The sequence below is a fragment of the Macrobrachium rosenbergii genome, chromosome 19, assembly GCF_040412425.1.
Source record: "Macrobrachium rosenbergii isolate ZJJX-2024 chromosome 19, ASM4041242v1, whole genome shotgun sequence".
Classification (NCBI taxonomy): domain Eukaryota; kingdom Metazoa; phylum Arthropoda; class Malacostraca; order Decapoda; family Palaemonidae; genus Macrobrachium; species Macrobrachium rosenbergii.
In genome coordinates, this window is record NC_089759.1 from 11,369,157 (window position 1) to 11,394,449 (window position 25,293).

General features: G+C 36.1%; 1 protein-coding gene across 1 annotated transcript in view; it reads left to right on the plus strand.

The window, feature by feature from the left end:
- Positions 1-25,293, plus strand: part of CD98hc (CD98 heavy chain) — a 46,481-nt gene that overhangs the window by 15,502 nt on the left and 5,686 nt on the right. The window contains exons 2-5 of the mRNA XM_067121026.1: positions 20,719-20,972; positions 23,858-24,018; positions 24,197-24,360; positions 24,757-24,884. Coding sequence (XP_066977127.1) covers positions 20,868-20,972; positions 23,858-24,018; positions 24,197-24,360; positions 24,757-24,884 — 558 coding nt within the window. The 5' untranslated portion in view covers positions 20,719-20,867. The remainder of the gene's footprint in view (positions 1-20,718; positions 20,973-23,857; positions 24,019-24,196; positions 24,361-24,756; positions 24,885-25,293) is intronic.

Here is a 25,293-nt window from a genome sequence, read left to right on the forward strand (position 1 = left end):
CATAAGGCATCTATCACTTTTAAGACAGTAATTTTTAACCATAAAAGTGTTGTTTTAGACTGATAGATGCTACATATACATTCAGTATATATATATATATATATATATATATATATATATATATATATATGTGTATATATATATGTATATATATATATATATACATATACACATGTATATATATATGTATGTATGTATGTATGTATATGTAATTGTAATAGCTGTCATAACCGCTTCAAGTTTATTGCACTTGGATCTTAAGTCTTGGTAGTGACAAGCATACCCAGAAAAAGCGCGAAGAATTCGAGAAGTTGAGATGACAATGTGGCTATTACAATTACATATGTATCTGGTAAAAAGTGACAAGTAGATTCTACATGTACACATACACATGTATGGATATGTATATGTATGTATGTATGTATATAGGAGAGAGAGAGTGAGGGAGAGAGAGACGTATATTCCACCCCGCACACTATTAAGCAGATGGTTGGTGGTCGAAACCTTATCCACCTTTCACTCAGACGCCTTGAATCGGACTCCCCAGTAAGGCTTCCGGAAGACGAGGTGGTGTCCTTCCACGTCTTCTTGACGTTTGGCTCTTCCCTTATTGAGACTTGTTTGATTTTGTTTTCTCTCGTACAGGGGATGTACTAGACACAAACTTCCTGCTCCTGCAAACTCGTTTTTAGATTTTCATACAACAACTTTTATTCGTTGACTGCAAAGCATATTCCTCTTTCTCGTCTTTGTTTGTTTTGAATCTGTAAACACTTTCCACCTCTTTCACTTGTCTTGAAACATCTTTTAACTTTCACTGTTCAGGTCGTTTATCGTGAGCATCTCCCGCTCCCTGTTCCATGCGCGGTCTCGGGCTTAACCCAAAAGTGGACCCCTTCTCCCTGTTTAATTATTTCCTGGTGTTATCATTCCCTCAAAATAGATATCAAGGAGAGAACCACTTTCATATCAAATCGACACTTTTCCTGTCTACTATTTAGAGAGCTTCGTATTTATCATAAAAACTTCTAATATCTCTTAACATGCTGCCGTTACTACGCCGTAAGTATCTGTCAGATTTTATCATTTTTATTCTCCATAATAATCTTTGCAGTAGAGCAGGTCGGAAGTCCGTGAATTTTTTTGGCAAGCCTCCACTGAATAATGCTGATTATATGCAAAAATAAAAAAATAAAAGCCTGAATATTAAGGGAAAGAGAAGGCTATAACAAAATAAAACAAACAGTTAAATATATATATATATATATATATATATATATATATATATATATATATATATATATATATATATATATATATATATTTATATATATATAAATTTATATATATATATATATATATATATATATATATATATATATATATAAATATACATACACACACATACATATATGTATGTATGTATATATATATATATATATATATATATATATATATATATATATATATATATATATATATATATATATAGCAACAACGAGGTTGATAAAGTAAGGCGGCCGGCCGAGAGCGTACGTAAAGCGGGGAAGCTCAAACCCAATTTACGGAAAGCCGTTGAACGAAAACCATTGCAAAACTCAGTGAGACCGCTGGTTATTTGGGCCACACCAGGCGCAAGACAACTGAAAGCAGCACCCGAAATGACTCAGCAGACAAAAATAGAAACTCAAATATTCCGGCCAGATAAGTGAATTACAAGGAGAGTTTTGCCTTTCCTCTCAATATTCTCAGTATTCTCTGAAAACTGTCGTGTAGTAGACATTAGATCCGCTTATTCTAAACTGTCAAGTCCTCTGACACGTCAAAATCATCCCGTACATTGTTATCTGCCGAGAATGCTTACATTCTTCTCAATTTTGTCATAATATCAGGCGACGATTACAGTATTCCTCCCATCCATTCATTTAGAACCTTATCTCTTTAAAGGGTATGTTACATTCCCAGGTTAACCGCACTTCTGCGTTCTCACCCCTATACATTACACACACACACACTATATATATGTATGTATGTATGTATGTATGTATATATATATATATATATATATATATATATATATATATATATATATATATATATATATATATATATATATCTGATTTTCCCTATAATCTATTTTGTAATCATTAGCAACGCATCTTAATCTTCTGGAACATTTTAAACGAGAATATCGATACAAGTGTCACTTAATTATGCTGATTGCATCAGAATGTTACCTACCAGGCTACTTCGCGTTTGGACATTTTTAAGATACAAAAAAAAAAATCCCCTAAATCTCATGGAAATAAACAATGGCCACGATGACGTAAATTGAAAGTTTGGAAAGTAGTCGATGTGAGCGTTTATTAGGAAAATATCCGAGCGCAGTAACTGGGGCTTCCAATTTTAAAAAATGGATTTAAATAGTAAATAATATAAAGAATAATGAGTTTTACATTTAATTTACCTGTATCTAATTAAATAACAGGGAAGCGTTATTTCTTGTATATTTAAGATTACAATATGGCTGGAGATTAAATGCTGTGAGCCGTGCAAGCTCGCTGGTATTTTTCAAACGGATTTCCAGTAACCTGATCCTGACCATTCCATTAACGCGGGGGGCCGAATGGGGGGAGGGGTTTAATTAGCTGAACTGTCATGTGAAGTTGTTCTTGTGTTTCTAGTATGGAGGAGATGCGTTGCAGTTGTTGCTGAGGGTTTTCAAAACACATTACTCCCCATTTAGAAGAAATTCGTCAAGGGTTTACAGAACTGAATTATTGCAAAATGTGTTTCATACGACTCCGCCCAGAATTCTGCGGTGATGTGGGCGAGACAGTGACAGTGACAGCTTCATAATATTTGCCTCTTCGCATTATTTAATTGCTGAGCTAAGCTCGTCTAAGGAGTTGAATTTTGCTTCGAGCTATAGATTCGTCGCCATCTTGCTTGAGAATGATGAGGTAAACAAACATACGTATCAACAGAATTTGCAGCTTATATTAAGAGCTTGTATTTGTAGCCAGTTCGTTTGTACACAAATTGGAAGCAATATTTTGCAAGAATATTCATTGGGAAAAGTGATAGCCAATTCATGTTAATGGATGATAAAATTGCACAGGATTTGCTGATCGTATAGTTATGTGGAAAAAGTTTAACCTGAAATATAGTTTTCGCCATCACAGATCGTTACTCGACGAGTCTTGGTACACGATAATCATCGTAATCTGCACGAAGATGGCATGTCAAAGAGACTGAGAAAACGATAAGATACTCATTGCAGTAAATGAAGAAATTACAGTGTTCTAACTTTAAATGTGAGAAATAAGTACAGGCAAGGTTAGGATTTGTACAAGAAAGGGAGGTAACGTGTTGTACTGAGAGACGTACTTACAAAATGAAAAAACTTCTGAAAATGTAAAATGGTCGGAATACTTTTAGGGGAAAGGTTTAGCAAAGAGCTTGGTGGTAACCAAGAGCTAAACAAATAGAAAACACGCAAAAAGCCGCTAAAATAGATGCGTTCATCGGACAAGTTACATTTTTCCGTTTTCACTCATCAGACGACATGCATTTTTTTTTCTTTTCCGCTCATCGGAAAGGTAGTAATTTTTTCCTCCTTTTCCACTCATCGGATAAATTACTTTTTTTTCCTCATTTTCCAATCACCGGACAAGTTACAATTTTTTTTCCACCCATCAGACGAGTTACAATTTTTTTCAGTGATGTCATGAGAAAGTCTCCGAAAATAATACAGATCTCAAGTCAAGAACGTTTCATTCACTTAATCGTGAAGCGTCTGAGCTACAGTCGAGGCCGTCAGCCCCCGAATTTTTTAGGGACTCTCCCTGGTCCGTCTTCAGTGTGCCTTGCTTGGCACACTGAAAGCTATTAAAAGCTCTTCTCAGCGTACCTTAGCAACGATGCTTTTTTATCCGCCCTACTGCCTAAGATTTCATTCTGCCGTGCTAGAATTTCACCCCTTCTGAAAACCCGGATTAACAGAGTACTCTATTAATCCTGCTGAAAACGAAGTGTCTGGGGTGACACGGTGAGAGTAGAAATGTAACTCGGTGTTCTCATGAAATTAATTTGCACTCTTCTAAAATCAGTACGATCTAAAGGAAATACGTACAATTTTAACCTCATTTAATACATCGCCATTCATACAATTATAGTGAGGCTGTTTTAATCCCAAAGTGATTACTCCTGGTATAGTAGAAAAAGTTATTCAATAGACGGAATCTAGCCTTAAAAGTGGCAATATATCTCGTGGGCATTAACCTTAAAAAAACTGAATATCATGCATTTATGAAACAAACTTAAAATAATTCATTTCGAGTTAGCTTTAAAGGGAACAACACAAAGAATAATTTAAGAACTCAAGCTTTCCAGCGTGCTGAAACCAAGTAAATGACCTATAGGAAAGGCGGATAGATTAGCGAGGAATAACAATTCTGAGGAAGATTTTTTGGTCGCTAAAGCATGCAAGTGTTTTTATATAAAAGAATCGTTCCTTTATATTTTGCACCCCAGCCCCCTACACATACTGTAACGTATATGCATATATATATATATATATATATATATATATATATATATATATATATATATATATATATATATATATATATATATATATATATATATATATATATATATATATATATATATATATATATATATATTACATATTTACACACACACACACACAATACGTCTTTTACATGTACCTTTTCTAATCAGCTTAATATCTGATACGATCCGCATGTGTGGTCTACGATAATAAACTGAATTTTTTGTCATGGCAAATTGATAGAGAACTTGATCCACTTTTGCCGCGGATCGGCCTGGTATTACGAGAATGCTAATGTTGGACATTAGCCAATGCTGGTTACTGTAGACGGCAGGGCCGTGGCCATGGAAGTGAGAATGCGCTAAGGAATGTGTAGCAACTCAAAAAGCGAAGCCACTATCGCTTAAAATAAACCGCCAGGTATAAGCCAAGCAGATATAGTTTGAGAAGCAACAAACATTAAACCATTTTAAAAGAAATTATCTCTGCTGCCAGTTTTCCTACATATAGACTAGATTATTCTAGAAATACCGTTTATGGAATAATAGTTCATTTCCTTAATTCTAGAATATTATAGCCTGCTCAAGCAAGTCTCTTTAGAAGTTGAGACTAGCTCCTAGTGTGGGCTCGATGAACGTTTATGCATATCCTTGGATAGGACTATTTGCTTTATTATTTTTGGTTAGTTTTTGTCATAATTTTGATGAATAGTTGATGACAGCTGATTCCTTTATATGATAATCATCTTTCAGCACTTACATGAAATCTTGCGCGTGAATCATTTGATTTGATTTTTCCTCATTTTTGTTTCTTGCATACTCGACTGATTATAATGTTAGGCTACATGAGTACATGGCCTCAAAATGGTTAACTTTGCCGTAAACAGAAACATGTAGTAAAGTGCTGTTTCAGATCTCCCAGAAAACCATTATTGCATTCATGCACTTATTTCGTTACACAGAAACAATTTTACTCCGTATACGTATGAGTACTGTTAGCATTAGGCCTAACAGCTTTAACACTCATTCGCCCTCAGTGTCGACAAACCTTTAGTACAACAGATAATATTCAGGATATTATTAGAAAACATTAACGATAGATATAACAATGATCATAAAGTAATATCTGTGAGTTGCTCGAGTGATTTTGCATGGGCGTAGAGTGCGTGTGTGTTAGGTGGGGTTGGTTGGCGGGTGATGGCTGGGTTTTTTTTATAATTTAATGACAACGCCTATTTAAATGCATGTTATTTTCGCTAAACAGGAAGTACCGGTATTTGAAGTTGAGGTTCATTGCTCGTATGAACAAACTTTGACATTTACAATTTTAAGTAAAGGTTTGAGTGGCAGGCGATAAATAACTTGCTAGTGTACTACAGCAACGTCCTATTCATCCTGTGTATGCAATGCCTGGTCCTGTCGAGATTTCTCTCTTTTGGATAAAATAACAAATGTCATGCGGGAGAGATTTTAAGAAGTCAGAATGCATTGGACAGAGGAATGCGGGGAAGGCTGACTGGAAACAGCGACCACATATAGAAAGGGACAAAGCTGAAGTATGCTTTAGTGTATACATATATATAAGCTGCACACTATACTTATAATATATATATATATATATATATATATATATATATAATATATATCTACTAGAAGGAGCCCATAAAAACGCCAAAAGGTAGAGAGTTATTGCTATATTTCAGAGACCAAACTGTCTCCTTCTACTGGCCAGTATATGAATGAAGTAAGGAATACAGACAGGCAGTATTTATACCAAGAAATCCAGAGGTCACCCGCTACGTCACTCCAGTTGATGGCTTCTTAATCGCTGGTTGTAGGAAGATTTTATGTGAGTCCCATGGTCCTTTTGATAGATTCATCGTATTTCTTTGTTTAATCGGAGCTGATTCCGCCTTCTGGCTTTTGAACCGACAATTGCTGCTATAAATAAGGGTAAAGAAAATAAATGCGTGTTTGTGCAAATATATTCTGTTTTTCTCTGTCAAAGAAAGCTTTTGCCAACTGTAGCAATTGGCCTCTTCAGTCTTGATAAACAAACATTGTCGAGAAAGGAGGAAAAAAAGAAACAATGACAGGACAACTTGTTTTCGTTTTGTGTAACTACAGCATCACTCGTTAGTCTGTTGACAATAATCCGACGGTGGCTGGTAATATGGTCACGGAATAAAAGTCTCCGAAAAAAAAAGTCAATTTTTGGCTGGTAAAAAAGTCACATTAATTTATGGTGACCGGTAATAAAGTCACAGGAAAAAGTCACAAAAAAAGTCACAATTTTAGCTAGAAAAGAAAGGTAATAAAAAAAGTATTCAAGTCAGTCGCAATTTATTTAAGTACCGTAAATAAAACAGAAAATATTTTACACTGAATATGCATGTAATTCCATGATATTATGTTTTTGTTTGATTTCCTTGCTGTGCTTAAGATATCGAGCAAAACGTTATTTTTATTCACACATGTAATGCCATAATATATGAATAGTGTCAATATATACAAGTCATGTATTGGCAGTTAATGACTGATTTAAAATATTTTCTGATTCATCACTTTATTTATGACGCTTAAATAAATTGTGACTGACTTGAATGTTTTTGTTTAATTACCTGACTTTTATTTCCAAGCCAAAATTATGACTTTTTTGTCACTTCATTACCACCCACCATAAATTATGTGACTTTTTTCTTGACTTTTTTTCTTTGATTTTTTACCTGTGACTTTTTTTCCTGGATTCACTCCGACATTGCTGCGGCGTTTGGCATAATGATTGTTTATTTTGCTGATTGCTGGGTATCGACCTTGGCGGTTGTTCGATGGTTCTAGAAGCGTTTCTCTGGTGTTCTCTGTGCAGGGAAAAGTGACGCAGCAAAAGCAGCGGGAACAGCAGACAAAGAATCAAAATTTATTTTGGCCATTATGTACTTAAGAATGAATGCAAAGTTTTTAAGGCAGAAACAGTAATAAGGACTAGAGATCATTTTAGCTGAACTTAATGACACCTATAGACTCTTGCAAAATAAGAACTGTGGCAAGCCTGAAGATTGGGAATTGGAAGTCATAGCGAAGGTACCAATGAAAGGAGACCTGACTGGCCGCACGACTCAGGTTGCAATGAAAATATTCAGTATGCTCTTAGAGAAACAGGAGTTGTATACTGTAGATCATATGCTTCTGTCTAGACATGACATACAGTCAGGGCTTCCACTAGTGCAAGGTTACTTTACCCTGCGTCGGAATCAAAGTTACCTTAATTACATGTTGATTACCCTAAACTTTATAAAGAATCGTTGTGTATTATATACACATACATATGTGTGTGTATGTATGTATATACTAATAGAAGCCATGTTAACATGGTAAACAAAGTACTTAATAACCATCTAGTGTGATAGGCTAAAATGGTACCAAGTTATGTAGCAAAGATGCTTTTAATTCGCCTTCCTGCCCAGCACATATGAACAAAGATTACGAAAAGATAGAAATTCTTTTATCATTCTCATTAAAACAAAACAAAGAAATACAGTATTGTAAATTTATACTTCGAAAAAGTTGGTACTATAAATACCATGCTAACTTCACAAATTACACGAACGCCCATTAGACAAACTGTGAAATTTAAGTATCATGGGTGTTACTAAAAATATTTTCACGATTATCAGAAAAAGCGAAACACTGGAAGGAAAAAAAAATAACTCATCAATCTGCAAAAGAAAACAAATTGAACGAAATAAGCCCATGCTTGCTGAACTACTGACTGGATACTTAACATTCTCTACTACGTCACTTTTGCTCACATTTTACAACATGCAGCCGCATCTGCCACACTTATCATAACATCTATAGATGTAACCATGTGTTAATATTAGTGGTGGCCATAATCGGTTACTGGATTCGGTTACTTTTATCACTTCCTAAACATTCTAGTAATCTATTTCCTTTCGAGTCATCGAATTTGTAAATAATTACTCATTACATTTTTTTATCACTAATTAGAGAATAAAAGCACATTTTTCTACAATATTAGAGTCGGATTTGCTTTGATACTTTAATGGTGTTTCATCTGAATCAGTAGAAGCCGCCTGTGACAGAAAACGGTTAAAATATGTTTAAAAAGTGGTCACTGAATTCCGAACTCAATTCACTCGGTACGTTCCTGTTAGGTGTCAAGGCCAGGGGCGGCGGATGTTCGTAAAGGCTGGTCAGCTGCTGACATTTATAGCAGAGTTACTAAGTGAAGATTTTATTTTATAGTTGATAGGCCTACCCATTAGTATTTCATTATTATTTTCCTCTCCGCTCGCATATGTATTTATCCGGGCTTCTGTACTAATCGATTATTTTTCATGAAAGTAACCACTAGTTAATATCCGAACGAGAAGAAGACGCCGTACAGAGACCGTGCCTCTCAAAAGGTAACGGACATGTCGGCGTCTATCGTCTAAAGCCATCATTAGGGGCACTAATGTGTAGCGTAGGTGGAGTCCATGGAGGCGATGTGATGACGTAAAAATAAAAATAGAAAGAAAACAATAATAATAATAATAATAATAGGCTAATATATATATATATAATAATAATATTTTCTAAAGCTTTCGTGCCGGTAGGACGTGTCTGTGAAGTGCTGTGTGTAAAAGTGCCTGACTTGCGCGATGTTCAAAGTGATTACGAAGAAGAGGAAGGAAAGAGAGAGAACAAATACTGTAGACATTAAATCAAGTATAGGAAAGATCAAACTATCGTGCGAACATTATCTCATAATTATCGAAACAGCACGTAAAGATGGAACACTAAAGAAAATACTGGACAAGAATGAGTCAACCCAAATCGAGAGAGAGAGAGAGAGTCAGCAACCTGCGGACATTACTCAGGGGAAGTTGATGATGAAGGAGCTTGCTGTGAAACGTGTGATGCAGGGTTCTTATAAATGTGTACGCTGTGCACCAAGGCTATACAACAAAATACCGCCTGAAGTGAAGAGCATACAAGCAGGAAGCAAATTTAAAAAAGAACTAAAGACTCTCCTGTTCTGCCGGAGCTACGATACTGACGAGGAAACACTGAAAGACAATGATTATAAAATGTGAGAAGCACATTATTTTGGAAACGTACAAAGGCCCGCCAGAGAGGGAATTATCCCTGTGGAGGGCTGTACATGAAACCAAAGTGAATAATAATAATAATAATAATAATAATAATAATAATAATAATAATAATAATAATACTGGGAAGTGAAAGCAGCAAGAAGGGAAGAAAAATTGCTAAAATGGCCCTGGATTACCCTAGATTTCCCATATTCTGTCCTTACCCTTAACTTTACCTCAAGTAAGGTCTGATTACCCTAAATTAGGATATTTAACCGTAAAGTGGAAGCATCGCTTTTATTGTAACTTGCAGCTACTGTTCTTGCGGTTAAATAAAGAAAAATCATGGTTCAACTAGACATTCAAAGTTTATTTTAATTTCGAAATATGTACGGGAAATTATTTAATCTGTTGGCTCCTATATTCCGTTATTTTAAGCATATTCGTGTAGTCGTTGCATATATCAGCTTTAGGTCGATTGCAATTTGTCAGAAAATCGCTCAGCGCAAAATTTATTTTTATTTTCGTATTAAAAATTTAGCTCTTCCAATTTGCTGGCATTGATCATTCATGTCCTGTCTAAGCTTTTACTAAAAATGTTTTCATTGGCTTTCTTTTTATCTTTTCATTGAGTTTATGAAGCTAACGTTTGTTGTTTCGTTTTGGGTTTTTTTCCAATCCTCTGTGTTTTCTGAGTTATTTATTAGAGTTTTCCTAATGAATAATGAATTGTTCTGGCAAACAATATATTTCGGGCATTGACTTAATAAAACCGGATCACGTTTGATGAACCAAGCGATGGCCTCTAAAACCTAAACACGGAAGATTGAAGATGGAGAAACATCCCGCCATGACTTCACATAATCATGATGATGACCTTTGTATTTTTCCGTTTATCGGTAATTTGTTCAAACTTATTTAAAAGAATAAATATTTTCGGTTCTAATAGCTGACGCATTTATGACAGATATTCTATTGCATCTAAATCCAAGAAACTACTAGTAGCTGGTTTAAAAAAAAAACTGATTTAAAATTGCCAATTGACATCATCAGCATTCGGACGTAGTTCTTCACAAATATCTGATACAATTTTCAACAGAAACAAGAATATGGATACAATACATCATGCAATAGTGTTCGTGTGATTCGTTTAAATTCTCCCACACCTTAGTAAGGTTAGCAGTCAAATCTTCAAAGATTGCATCATCCTTATTCGATAATAAGGATTATTCGAAGTACTGAATGAGGCAGAATACTCATATGTTGAGCGTTCAACAAGAACCTACTAATAATGTTCATTTATACCCTATGGGTATTTGCATCAGAATCTAGGATTAAAAGTTCCTCATTGGACGGGTAGGTACCGTTCTCAGCCAGCACTCTGCTGGCCCCGCGTTCGATATTCCGACCGGCCAATGAAAAACTAGAGGAATTTATTTCTGGTGATAGAAATTCATTTCTCGCTATAATGTGGTTCGGATTCCACAGTAAGCTGTAGGTTCCGTTGCTAGGTAACCAGTTGGTTCTTAGCCACGTAAAATAAATCTAATCCTTCGGGCCAGGCCTAGGAGAGCTGTTAATCAGGTCAGTGGTCTGGTTAAACTTAGGTATACTTAATTTTTCTAGGATTAAATGCCACAAAATCCACCTTTCATGACATAAGGAACTCGGCATTGCCTGAAAAAGGATGAAATTTATTTTAGGAAACCTCTTTCGCCTTCAGCCACTTTAACTATTGATTGGGAAGAAAGTTTCTTTCCCACACAGTTAGTACAGAATAGGAAAAGACAAAAGAATCACTGCAGTATCTCGAGGGTGACGCAACCCAAGGCCACCCTTGCAAGGAATGGCCATTGTTCGTTTTCTTTGCTGAATAGGACGAATAAAATTTTAGTTAGACTATTGTATGGCTCAGATTCCCATGTTTGAAATAATTAAAATGCGCATGTTTTCAATTTTTCTCTCATGATATATTCCTAAACCATACACTTGTACACTACAGTTTATTTTACATAATTTTATACTGAGAACGAACACAAGAATCACGTGGCCAGAATGAAGGTTGCCGTGCCTACCGCATTTTGATATCTTCTTTAAGAGTTAAAAGTGAGAAAAGTAGAAGATTGGTTAGATACAAGAACATATTTCTAAATAATGCATGACGTGCAGATAGATACTGACCGAACCATGGAAAAGTAACTACCATACACATTGTACACTAGTTACGTCTTGCATTTTGCGTATAATCAATAAATGTTAAATGAAATTGACGGGCTTGCAAGAGCTGTGAAGGGATTATATCATGTAATTGGTTTGTATTAAATTGTAGGCTCATTTATGGACTCTGTGTATGAGAATCACACTAGATGATGGAAACCATAACTGACATGATGATTATGAAATTATGTAAAATAAAGAGTGTCAAAAAAATTGCCATTTATTCCCCTTGAATAAAATTTCCTAGTTTTCTTGAATACTTATTTTGATGTATTTCCCAGTTTCTATGAAAAAATACGTTGATGTGATTGTTTTGCTCCACAGAAGAAGCTTTTATTATATTAACTATAGCAGTGAGTTTGTATAAATTAGTACATTGATATTTAAAGTAGTAAAACACCTTTTTCGCAAATTTTATCCATCTCTATAAAATTAAATGACGTCTGATTGCAGTGTTGTCAAACTTCTTCCTGTGGAGAATGTATATGTTATTTTCTTGTTGTAAGGGCACATGCCAGTAGTTTAAGCTTGCCTTCTGGACGAAACCTTTTTTTTGTATGTTGGGTTACGATTAAACAACTTAATGTTTGTGTTTTAGTAGATGCTTTGTTACGTAACCCTGTAGTTTTGTAGATGTGACAACTGTGCCATCCAATGTACTCCTCCCGAGTTTTCTTCCAGGGTGAGAACATGAAGCTCGGCCTGTTTCGCAGCAAACTCCAGAAAGGCAAGTTGTAGAAGAAATTCTCGTAAAATCCAGCCCCATCACCTCGTGAACTGTCGTCGTCATTGCAGTAATTTCTTCATAAGAATATTCTGAAATCCCCTTTTTTCTTGCCATTTATGTTTTCCTCTATCGAAGTAACGTAACGTTTTGTCAATTTTGCAGTAATATGTTAATGTTTTCTTGCTTCTTAATGTAACTTGGATGATTGTTGTGTCCTTTAAATATTAATTATATGTGTTAAACTTTTTAAATGCGTATTTGTGAACCCGTGTGGCATCACCCAAAAAGAATTGGTGCAGGAAATATAGTTGATTGTTTCTCAACTGCACTTTGTTGGAAAGAATATAATGTTTCTTGACTTCATGGTACATTTAAGTAAGTTAGTAAACTCCTCAGCACTGTAACTTGGTCTCATTCAAAGCTAGGGCAGGAGGGCTTAAGGTTGAATGAAATCGTACCGAATGTGGGCCTAAAACTTTAAAGTTTCACCACATTCTTTGCTAGTTATAGTAGTACTTTGCTTTGGTCCTTCGAACGAACCGGATGCCATAACGATTCACAAAGGATTTTTTTGGATGTTAAAGATAATTTACGATAAAGTTCACGTTGGTGATGGATGGCTATAAAGTCATTTTAGTGTAGCTGGCACGTGTCCAAAGTTATTTGGTGAGCAGGGTAAGGTAATGATTACTTGGAGTGTTTTGCCAAGTAATCTATTGTTTATGGAACATTATTGTTCGTATTTAGTGATCACTCTGTGAAGAAATTCTTGTTGAATTTCGTAGCCATTTTTGAACTTAGGTTTTCGTGACCAGATTTATTTTGTGAAGTGATGAAGAGCACGTGGTCAAATTATCTATCATTCAGTGAATGTTATTCGACCTATGAATAAGATTAGTTATGTTTTCAATCAGGTTTAGATAATTTGCCATACATTTTTGATATTTGAGCAAGTTTCTTATTGATCCATTAACAAGAAAATGGATTCCAAGATTAGGGTAGTTATTGAAAGGGAAATTATTTCCTTACAAGATTTGCTTGATGAGACAGATAACTGCATTGGTGATACTGATACACCAAAAATCGACCCTTGTAATGTATGAACGTTGTCTTATTGAGGGTCTACGACGTTTTGAAGATAGTTGGTCACAGAATGTGACGATTATTTCACAGGATAGTGAATATGATAGTTTATGTAGAAGTTATAGAGCAATAACTAGATGTGTAAGGAAAGCTATTGCTACTGCACAGAAAACTATGAGAGAGATTGACACGGAGATATAAATCAACAGCCCGCTTTGCCTCCTCCTTCGGCTCCCATTAACCCTCTCCTCCTCCCCTAAACTCCCAGCAATTAAGATACCTGAATTTAGCGGTGGGGAAGAACAATGGCTTGCATTTTGGGATATATTTAACAGTTTAGTTCACGATCGTATGGATATTTCCAATGTGATTAAGTTTTCTACCCTCAGAGCTAGTTTAAAGGATAACGCCTTTAAAGCCATAGAAGGTTTGCCTGTCACTAATGCCAATTATTCAGTAGCTATTCAGACCCTTAAGGAGAAGTATGATAATAAGGACAAATTGAAACGTAGACTTATGTCCAAATTAACGCATTTAGTCCCTCCCAGTCATACAATAGAGGATTTGAACACGTTCAAATTGGAATATGAGAAGATTATCTTACAAATGAACACATTGAATTTAGATGTAGAGGCCATGAACCCCATTTTCTCTAGTATAATATGCGAGAAATTATCACCTGAAACACGTAAGGCTATAGCTAATAAACATAATAGTATGTCTCTTGATTTAAAGCAAATTTCCTCAGGTTTGAAATATGTTTGTGAATTAATGGAATTTTGTTACGAAGGTGAGAATTCTAATAAGAGAAAAACGTGATCAGGGTAACTATTCTAAAGTGATTCCCTCAAATGTGCAAAACGTGCAGAGAGCACAACAAAGTAACACTAAGCCTAGTAATAGTAGTTCTTACCATAATTGTGTTTTTGCTCATCGAACCATGCCTCTCACGATTGTAAGACTTTCAAAACCATTGATAGTAGAAGGGACAGAGTTAAATATTTAAGGTTGTGCTTTGCTTGCCTCAAAGGAGGTCATTTATTCTCTGAATGTAGAAACAAACCGAAGTGTAATATATGTGATGGGCCTCATTACCCGATGATTTGTAAGAAAACAGAAAACCCTGTTAATCCTGCTCCACCAAAGTTGAGTGTAAATAGTACTAATGTTAGTAAGTCAAATGTTAATTCTGGGAAATCTCATAATGATTCTAAAGGTGCTGTAAGTAAAGGTGATTCCCCAGTAGTTATGACTGCTTCTTTGGGTATTGATCATTCTCAGACTAATAAGAGTTCTGTTTCGACTGCTCTCTTCCTACTGCTAATGTAATTGTGTCAGGAATGGACATCGTTCCTTTGGGAGAGCACTCTTTGATTCTGGTGCACAAAGAACGTTTATTGCAAAGGAATTAGCTCATAAGCTTAGTCTACCGTCCATAGCAACAGTAGCCTTAAAGGTAAAACCATTTGGCAGTGATGCCATGGAAGTCAATTGTAATATAGTAAGAGTTGTGGTGAGACTAGGTAAGATTCGTACTGTCATTAATGCCATTGCATTCGATAGAGTTAATTCAGAATTTATTCTCCAGGTTTAAGTAAGTCAGCTGCGTTCTTGGCGAGTAAAGGCATAAAATTAGCAGATAATGATTTAAATTCAGATGAAGTGAATGGTATAGAATTAGTCATTGGAGCCGATTACTATGGAAAATTCATTCACAACCGTCAAATTTGCTCTGGAATACAGATATTGAATAGTTCTGGCGGTGCACTAATTTTTGACCTCTTCCTAGTTGGTCTTATGACGATGTAGAATCTAATGAGATTACTACATCAAATGTATGTTGTTCAAGAATAGAAGTAGAGGAAATCCTATTAATTCTTGTTGTGAAGTTAGAAAATTATGGGATTTAGAAAGTGTTGGTATCCGTCAATCTGAAATTAGTCCTGAAGAAAGAGAATCAGTTAAGTGTTTTAAGGATAAAGTAAAAAGGGTTGACAATAAGTATGAAGTGTCCTTGCCATTTAAAGATGAAAGTAGACCGCCTGTTAACTATAGAATAGCCATTGGTCAATTAAATTCCTCGCTACATAGATTCGAATCTGACCCCTCCTTGTATGCTCATTATGATAAGATTATCCAAGATTACGTTCAGTCTGGGTTTATAGAATTAATTCCCTCAGGCTCCCTATTATAGGGCATTATTTACCCCACCATGCTGTATTGAAGGATTCAGAAACAACTCCCATTCGAATAGTTTTTAATGCTTCTTCCAAGGCTAAAGGAGAACTTTCCTTAAATGATTGTTTATTAACTGGTCCTCATTAACTACTAAACTTTTGATGCCCTGTTGAGTTTCCGTACAAACCCAGTAGCTGTGATTTCAGATATCAGTAAAGCCTTTTAAGGATAGGCATTTCACCTGACTGTCGTGATTATTGCAGATTTCTATGGATAACTGATCCCTCCGATTTGAAGTCTACTGCAACTTACCGGTTTTGTGTAGTTTGTTCTGGAGCTACATGCTCCCCCTTTCTCTTGCAGCAAACCCTTTTGCATCATTTATCTTTACATGATAATCCCCTTGCATCATCTCTGATGAAGAATTTCTATGTAGATAATTTTAGTAAAACTTACAAGGATGTGTCAGTCTTGATGGATGAGTATCCAGTAATAAATGAGATTCTTGAAGATGCTAATATGCCTCTACAAGAATGGGTCAGTAATGATTCAGAGTTTAACAGAACCATAGATGTTATCAAAGAAAGAGTGAACGTTTTGGGTTTAGAGTGGTATCTAACACAAGATGAGATGTCACTGAAGGAAGTAAATTGTGAGTATAGAGGACCTTTAACCAAGCGAAAGGTTTTATCAGTAATAGCTCGAATGTTTGATCCTCTAGGGATTTTTGTCACCAATACAGGTGAGAGGTAAATATTTTCTTAAATGTTTGTGGAGTAACTACGGGTGGGATGACCCTTTGCCAGAATCATTATGTTCAAGGTTTGATGAAATTTGCAAGTGTATTAGAAATGTAGAAAGTTTAAAGTTTCCTAGGTTTGTTGTACATCCTGAATGTTCCCACTTGCATGTATTTTGTGATGCCTCTAACAAGGCATATGGAGCTGCTGCCGATGTGATTGATTTCAAGAGAAGTGTAAGCAATTTACTGGTCAGTAAGTGTAAAGTTGCACCAAACCCTAAACAGACTATTCCGCGTTTGGAATTGACAGCCTTGTCCTTGGGTGCGAAACTTGCTGGAAGATTAATGCAGAATGATGATTTGAGATTGAGTTCTTGCACTCTCTGGAGTGACTCCATGGTTTCTATTTGTTGGGTGAAGAACAATAATAGTAAAATTCCCTATGTACGAAACAGAGTCACTGAAATTAATGAATTCAAGTTTCCTCTACGGTATACCCCTCTAAGGATAATCCAGCTGATATTCTATCCAGAGGTAGTACTAGTAAAGATTTAGCGCAAAATTCCTTTATGGTGGAATGGCCCTAAATGGCTTTTAACTGGTGATTATCCCCAATCTTTAGCTACAGAAACTGTGCATGTTAATGAAATTCTTTCAGAACCTAAGTTTGTTAACCCTCCAACCCCATTAATTGACATCCCACGTTACAGTAATTTAAGTAAGCTTAAACGTATCATGAGGTCAATATTGCTTTTTCTTAATAAATGCAGTAAAGGTTCTAAGTTTGTTGTTAACGAAATGAAAGCACTTGTCCTCCTTGAACAGAAGCAACATTTTTCTACTACCAGAATGTACCTCTGTGATAAGAATTCACATGGAGTGTCCATGGATATTAAGAATTTCTGTAATCAGTTGAACTTATTTGTTGATGAGGAAAATCTAATTAGGTCTCAGGGTCGCATGAAAAACGCTTCCATGTCTTATGATACTCAGTGCCCAATGTTATTGCCTTCCAGAAGTTATTTAACAGTGTTGATAGTTGAACATTTGCATAGACATCATCACCATTTTGGTGTCAATTCTGTACTGGTATTGTTGAGAGAAACTTTTTGGGTACCGAAAGCACGACAAGTTATCAAATCGATTCTGTCAAAGTGTGTTTTGTGTCAGAAGTTAACCAAGAAACGGTTGTGTTTGCCTCCTCCTCCACCATTACCCACAGAAAGAGTGAGATATGATAGATCTTTCCAATCAGTAGGAGTTGATTATACTGGTGCTATTAATGTTTTTGATCATGAGACTGGCTTGGAGGAGAAGGTCTTTATATGTCTATTTACCTGTACTACGAGCAGGGCAGTTCATTTTGAATTGACTCATTCCATGACTGCTTCCGATTTCCTACTGGCTTTTCGACGCTTTGTAGCATATCATTCTCTGCCGAGTCTGATTATATCTGACAATGGTAGGAATTTTGTTGATTTAATAATTTCCTGAAGGAAATTATGGATGAACCAGAGGTAAAGTCATACCTTGAAGGAAATTGTGTTAATTGGAAATTCATTACACCGCGAGCCCCTGGTCTGGAGGCTTTTATGAACGCCTTATTGGTGTTCTAAAGGGATGTTTGTCCAAAGCCTTATATCACAAACGTGTATCCTTTGAAGAGTTGAGAACTCTACTTGTTGAGTTTCAAGCTGTGATAAATTCTCGACCACTGACTTATCTCTCCTCTGATCGAGATTGTGAGGCTTTGACTCCTCCATGTTACTTTATGGGCGAAATATTTGTATTTCCCCTCCTCTTAACAATTCAGCAACTGATGACCCAGATTTCATGAGTTCAAGTGATCTTAGAGAACAATATTTTAGATTATCATCAGTGCTAAGAAAATTTGAGAACTCTTGGAAAAGAGACTATTTAGTGTCCTTGAGAGAGAGACATTTTAATTCTAGTGATTATCTCTCTGCAAATGTGAAAGTTGGGGACATAGTGATGGTAGACTTAGATGATCATCTGGGGAAAGGCTATAGATCCCTCCTCTCATTGGGTAAGGTTACCCAGCTGTTTCCATCGTCTGATGGTGTGATTAGGTCTGTGGAAGTGAGAGTGAATAATAAACTATACATGAGATCAATCACAAAGCTCGTACTTCTGGAATTACCCGAGAGGGAATTTGATAGTGTCGTAACTCAGGAGCCAGATAGTGTGCCTCTGAGTGGTACTAGACCTCGGCGTGCAGCAGCAATCCGCTGTGATCAAGAGAGAAAGGATTTAATTTCTATGGATGTACTCTAAAATGTATATTTGATTTAAATTTTTGATGTGTTAAGATGGTCACAGCTGCATAGCGTTATTCAATTGAATTCGCTCCTGGGTGCAGTTGTGATTACTTCTAATTATGATTCTTTCTTGGGGGAGAATGTCAAAAAATTGCCATTTATTCCCCTTGAATAAAATTTCCTAGTTTTCTTGAATACTTATTTTGATGTATTTCCCAGTTTCTATGAAAAAATACGTTGATGTGATTGTTTTGCTCCACAGAAGAAGCTTTTTATTATATTAACTATAGCAGTGAGTTTGTATAAATTAGTACATTGATATTTAAAGTAGTAAAACACCTTTTTCGCAAATTTTATCCATCTCTATAAAATTAAATGACGTCTGATTGCAGTGTTGTCAAACTTCTTCCTGTGGAGAATGTATATGTTATTTTCTTGTTGTAAGGGCACATGCCAGTAGTTTAAGCTTGCCTTCTGGACGAAACCCCTTTTTTTTTGTATGTTGGGTTACGATTAAACTACTTAATGTTTGTGTTTTAGTAGATGCTTTGTTACGTAACCCTGTAGTTTTGTAGATGTGACAACTGTGCCATCCAATGTACTCCTCCCGAGTTTTCTTCCAGGGTGAGAACATGAAGCTCGGCCTGTTTCGCAGCAAACTCCAGAAAGGCAAGTTGTAGAAGAAATTCTCGTAAAATCCAGCCCCATCACCTCGTGAACTGTCGTCGTCATTGCAGTAATTTCTTCATAAGAATATTCTGAAATCCCCTTTTTCTTGCCATTTATGTTTTCCTCTATCGAAGTAACGTAACGTTTTGTCAATTTTTGCAGTAATATGTTAATGTTTTCTTGCTTCTTAATGTAACTTGGATGATTGTTGTGTCCTTTAAATATTAATTATATGTGTTAAACTTTTTAAATGCGTATTTGTGAACCCGTGTGGCATCACCCAAAAGAATTGGTGCAGGAAATATAGTTGATTGTTTCTCAACTGCACTTTGTTGGAAAGAATATAATGTTTCTTGACTTCATGGTACATTTAAGTAAGTTAGTAAACTCCTCAGCACTGTAACTTGGTCTCATTCAAAGCTAGGGCAGGAGGGCTTAAGGTTGAATGAAATCGTACCGAATGTGGGCCTAAAACTTTAAAGTTTCACCACAAAGAGTACCCTTCAATGCTCCATTGTGAATTGCAGAGGCTATTACGTCCACCTCCCCATGACTGCTCAAAACTCTTATCATTATTTTTGAAAAGATCATATTTATTGAAAATACAAATCCAAATTTTACGAAAAGCTGTTGTGGTAGGTAATTAGATAACATAAAATTTTTTAATTACAAATTACTCATAGAGTAGAGTACATTTAGGGAGGCAGTCCAGTCAAAGGAACTGCGGGCGTGGCTCTTCACATAATCTGTTTCTTTCAGCCCACCAAGAGAAGGTTACACACTCACGCACATACACGCTTATATTTTGTTTGTTGTGTATGTGTAAATATATGTACATAAATATGATGTAATATTTCAGATTTATAATAAAGATATCCCGGGAAAACACATTGTCTACACAGTACCATTGATCCCGTTGCAGTATCGTTCGCTGACGAATTTTAATTGGTAGACCCATAAAATTGTATTTGTCTGCACTATAGTTTAAGTAGAGCAGAGTTATTTTTATCTTTATACTGAGAGACACGTTTATTTCACTAATGGTGTGAATATGGAAAAATCTAATTACATTTTAAATTTTAACAAAATTTGCAATTGGCATTCAATATAAAATGGCAACCTAATCGTGATGGGCTGCAAATCTCCATACAGCTGACTGTCTGGCAGCCGACCAACCCGACCCACACGCCATTGACGAGCGAAGTGGCACCGTGACAAGAACTTTTGGCAAGAAGCCTTACAGTTGATCCTTTTTAACAAGATTATTTTTAGCTTGACAAGGGTTACCCGGCGAGGAAACCATGACTGAGGAGAAGAACGGCGTCAAAAACGGTGAAGCCACCACCGAAATGGCACCGCAAGAGGACGGCACCAAAGTTCCCCTGACGAATGATGCAGGCCCCGAGGTAGGATTCGGCTTGCGCAGGCACTTTCTATTATGTGCAGGAGTAGATTGAAGTTAACCATTATTTGTGGGCTTTTTGGGGGTTTATAATGTTTATTAAGATAGGGTTAGAGTAGTTCTTAGTAGGCCTGTGTTCACAAAATGGTGGTAGCCGGAAATTCAGCCTGCAATAGGTTATGGAGGTTATGAGTGTGGGTAGCTTAACATACCAAACAGTATGGGGCGACCAGGACATGAAGTGAAACGGAAAAAATGCTTTTTTTGATAAGTGAGGTGCAGTTTTCGTGTGGGTAAGACAGAAAACTACCAGATTACCGCACTGTACTTGCAAAATGGACGCCGTGTTTAGTACCAGCCGCAGTTTTTAATACCCAATACCTATATTCAGCGTAACATACGGCAACCGTACATGTAAGAATTGCAGTTAGCATGGCCACTAACTTTGATTCTATAGGCAGTGCAAAAATTAACAGAAAATGGCAACCGTACATGTAAGAATTGCAGTTAGCATGGCCACTAACTTTGATTCTATAGGCAGTGCAAAAATTAACAGAAAACAATTCTGCCGATCAGGAAGTGCCATAATCCCTTCCACAACAATATGTTATTTTTCCAAGTATTTGCTCTGCACGGTTCCGAGAATACGAGAGACATTAGGGAGCCATATGTTCAAGAAGGGGTTGGCTAAGGAAATCTGTTATAAAACGAACCATACAAACATATGTACCCCACCTAATCAAACCTAGTAGACCGTGTAATTTATCCCAGGGGCGGAACCCCCCGGTGGAGGAAACTCACTTTTTACCAAAAGTTCCCTTGCAACACTGCGCATGTATGAGAGCAAAAGTAATCAGTTCTGAGGTTAATTACAGTCGACTGACAAAAAAATAACAGTAAATTCTCTATGAGCATCCAGAATACTGCAGAAAAAGTAATTTCCCAAGGTAATACCGACACAGCTGATGCTTACTTCTACCAACAATATCTCCAAACTAAATCAATTTGTGAAACTGCAATTTAGTTTTGTGGGCTAGGCAATTTATCTCCAAACTAAATCAATTTGTTAAACTGCAATTTAGTTTTGTGAGCTAGGCTATTTACTGTGATTCGCCAACGGAAAATTGGCTAAAATCGGACGGTTTGGCAAATTTACGGACAGCATAGGAGCACAGAAAAGTCTTATTTCTACAGGGAGACATCCTAGCCTAACCCCATTAACCAAACCTGACCAACAGCCATGTGCCATGACAGAAGACTCCCACTCCCCCCATCCAGCCTTATTTTAACATTGATAGATACAGTTGTCCCTTTCCCTTAACCTTACCTTAAACTGATGCCATACGTAAAGAATTTTCCTAGGCTGTTTGGTGACTTTACTATTGACTTCGATGGGGGTTATAGGGTAGCAATTGTTTCACAACAGAATTTTTTTTTTTCAGCTTGACAGCACACATGCACAAGGCACATTTATTTGGTAGTTAACCGGGTGAATTTAAAAAGTTAACTGTAGATTCATGCTCATCAAAGTGTGACAACATACACACCATTCATTTCATAATGGGAGCGGTAAGACATCATACCAGTTTTGTTAATGGTCACAATCATAATAGGGAATTGCAAGGCAGGTCAGTATACCTTTTCTGAATTGTGCATGATTAGAGGCATATGATTTGCTGGATAGGTTCGAAATTGAATAGGAAAATGCTGTAGGTCAGTGTGAAATAACCCACGCTTGTACTGCCAACAAGAGGGTTGGTGAATGGGAACGGCAGTTCTCATGGATGAGATGTAAGAAATCCACCTTTGTGCAGTAGCCATGAAGATGATACCCTTTATAACAGTTATGACAAAGTTACTGAAATATGCTCGCTCTGCAGATTTTAAGGTAACAAAGAACTTTATATAATGGTGTTTTGCATATAGATAAATATTTACTTTTGTAGGGACTGTTCAGTTGAACTGCAGTTTTACCATTTAACTATCAGGGTTAGGACAAGAACAAATGTGATCCTTCTAGCTGTACCTTTCAGCCTCAACCTTAATGCAGGACATATGCTGTGTTCAGTACTAAGAACTGGTGTGCAGAGGTTGAGATGAATTTCTGTTGTTTTACATATGATTTAGAGAAGTATTTTTTTTTTTTTTTGTGGGGGGGGACAGTCCAAAGAGCAGAAGACTCCTTGACCAGCGCCCTAGGTCAGATAAGGTAGTGTGTAACCTTTTAATTGGCCTTGGACATCATTGCCCTTTATAATTCTTTTGTGATTGTACTTATAATAGACATAACCATGTAATTTACCAACTGCATATCATATGATTTATGCATTAAGATCACTTCACTTTTTTCTCTCTCTCTCTCCTTCCTCTTCTCTTCCCTAAAACCTCTGTTGTCCTATTAAGAGTCCTTTTATAATTTTTATATGTAAGGGTGCTGGGAAAACATGAAAATTAGTGGTTTGGACCAGCAACAAGGGGTATGAGATTTTGTGTGGAGGAGGTAACTAAAACAAGCAAAAACATAGTTATACAGCAATGTAACCGAACTTGGGACACCAGATGCATGCATTTTTAGTGGACATTCATGCATAAGTTCATGAAAGTGTAGTTTGGTCCTCATAAATTTTGTATTCAGATCATAATGCTGTAGATATATTTTTATGCCATCCCATCATGGTATTGTAAATACATTTTTAAGGGTTAATGAGTTACAGTCCTAATACAAATGTGTTATGATTTGAAGAATGTAAAAAATTATCTATTGATCAACTTCTTATTCATGATGTTCAGTGACTAATTAGCATAACAGTAGTATGGCCCATGGCCTAACATAGTTTGTTTCATTAATTTTCAAAGGCAGGAAAATTATGTTTTATGTTTCTCTTTTAGGTCAAGTTTACATCAGGAGCAGACAATCCTCCAAATGGCGAAGCTAAAATTGATGTGGGTGTTGTCCCAACATTCAGTGGGTTGAGCAAAGAAGATCTGATGAAATATAGTGATGATCCATTTTGGATCCGTCTTCGGTGGTTCTTGTTCATCTTGTTTTGGTTAGTTTAATATAATTGTAAAAATTAAATGCTTGATTTGCATGATCATAAAAGTTAATGATTTAGTGTTTTGTGTATTTTGATGGTTATTGAGCTGAATATAAGAAGCAATTTTTCATCAGTAGGTGGTATTGTATATGTGAAAAATTATTCTAATTCTCCTTACCCATTTGTTCAGGGCTGGCTGGGTTGCTATGCTTGTGGCAGCAATTGTGATTATTGTTCAGGCTCCCCGTTGTGCACCTAAGGAAACTTTGTTGTGGGTACAAGAATCGGCAATGGTCAACTATGATCCTAGTAAAGCTGCTGACATTGATGGCAATGGCGAAACAACTGCTGCTGGTGCGCTAAGTCCCTTCACCTATGTACTTGTATAGTAGTGGTTATTATATACAAGTATTGTTAAATACTTTGTGTATTAGTATTGTAAGCTAATGGTTTCATGGCATACTATCTCCATACTAGATAGCACTAACACCAACAAAATCCCTGATCCCTGATGCATGGGACTTGATAAGCTTGTATTGTTTGGAGGTTATTGGTACCCGTTAGTTTTTTTTTTTTTTGGGGGGCTACGAATGCATTTTATCTTTGTTAAAGCTCTCCTACGCATTTGCAGATTTTTTTTTTTTTTTTATAAGTATTCTTGTGAAATTAAATTTTTTATGGATGTGATATTTTAATTTTCAAGTGTAGAAGTATGATACTTTGATATGTGATAAAATAATGTTATTGCAGATGTCAAAGAATTGGCTAATGGGCTTGGCGTAACAACAGTGTATTTGGAGAAGCTGATAAGTCCACTGAATTTTAATGAGTTGAACGTGAAGCGATACAACAAAGTGAAGATCATGGAAATTCTTGAAGTAAGTATTTAGGCATTTAAAATTTATGCAGTAATTTTGATAGTGAAATGTTGGATGGTTAAATTACTAGATCATTCTCCAAATGACCCCCTTTTAGAATACAAGGCTACTTAGCTGCTTCAATATACTACCATTATTGAGGTTTTTAAAACTGAGCTTTTGTCAATGTTTTTAACCAATCAGTGCCTTTGTTCTTAGGGAAGTGGAAATTTAGCATGATCTCTAGTATGTATATTGCATCATGCCCTCTTTTTTTCAAGATAAGTTTTGAAAAAGTAATTGTGTGTGTAAGAATTGGTATACTGTAACTTAAGCAGAAAGTATTAATGGATGGTGATAAATACCATGCTTATTATATATCTGCCTGAGTTCCCATCTAACCCAGGTCGTCTACATCTTATTTCTCTGG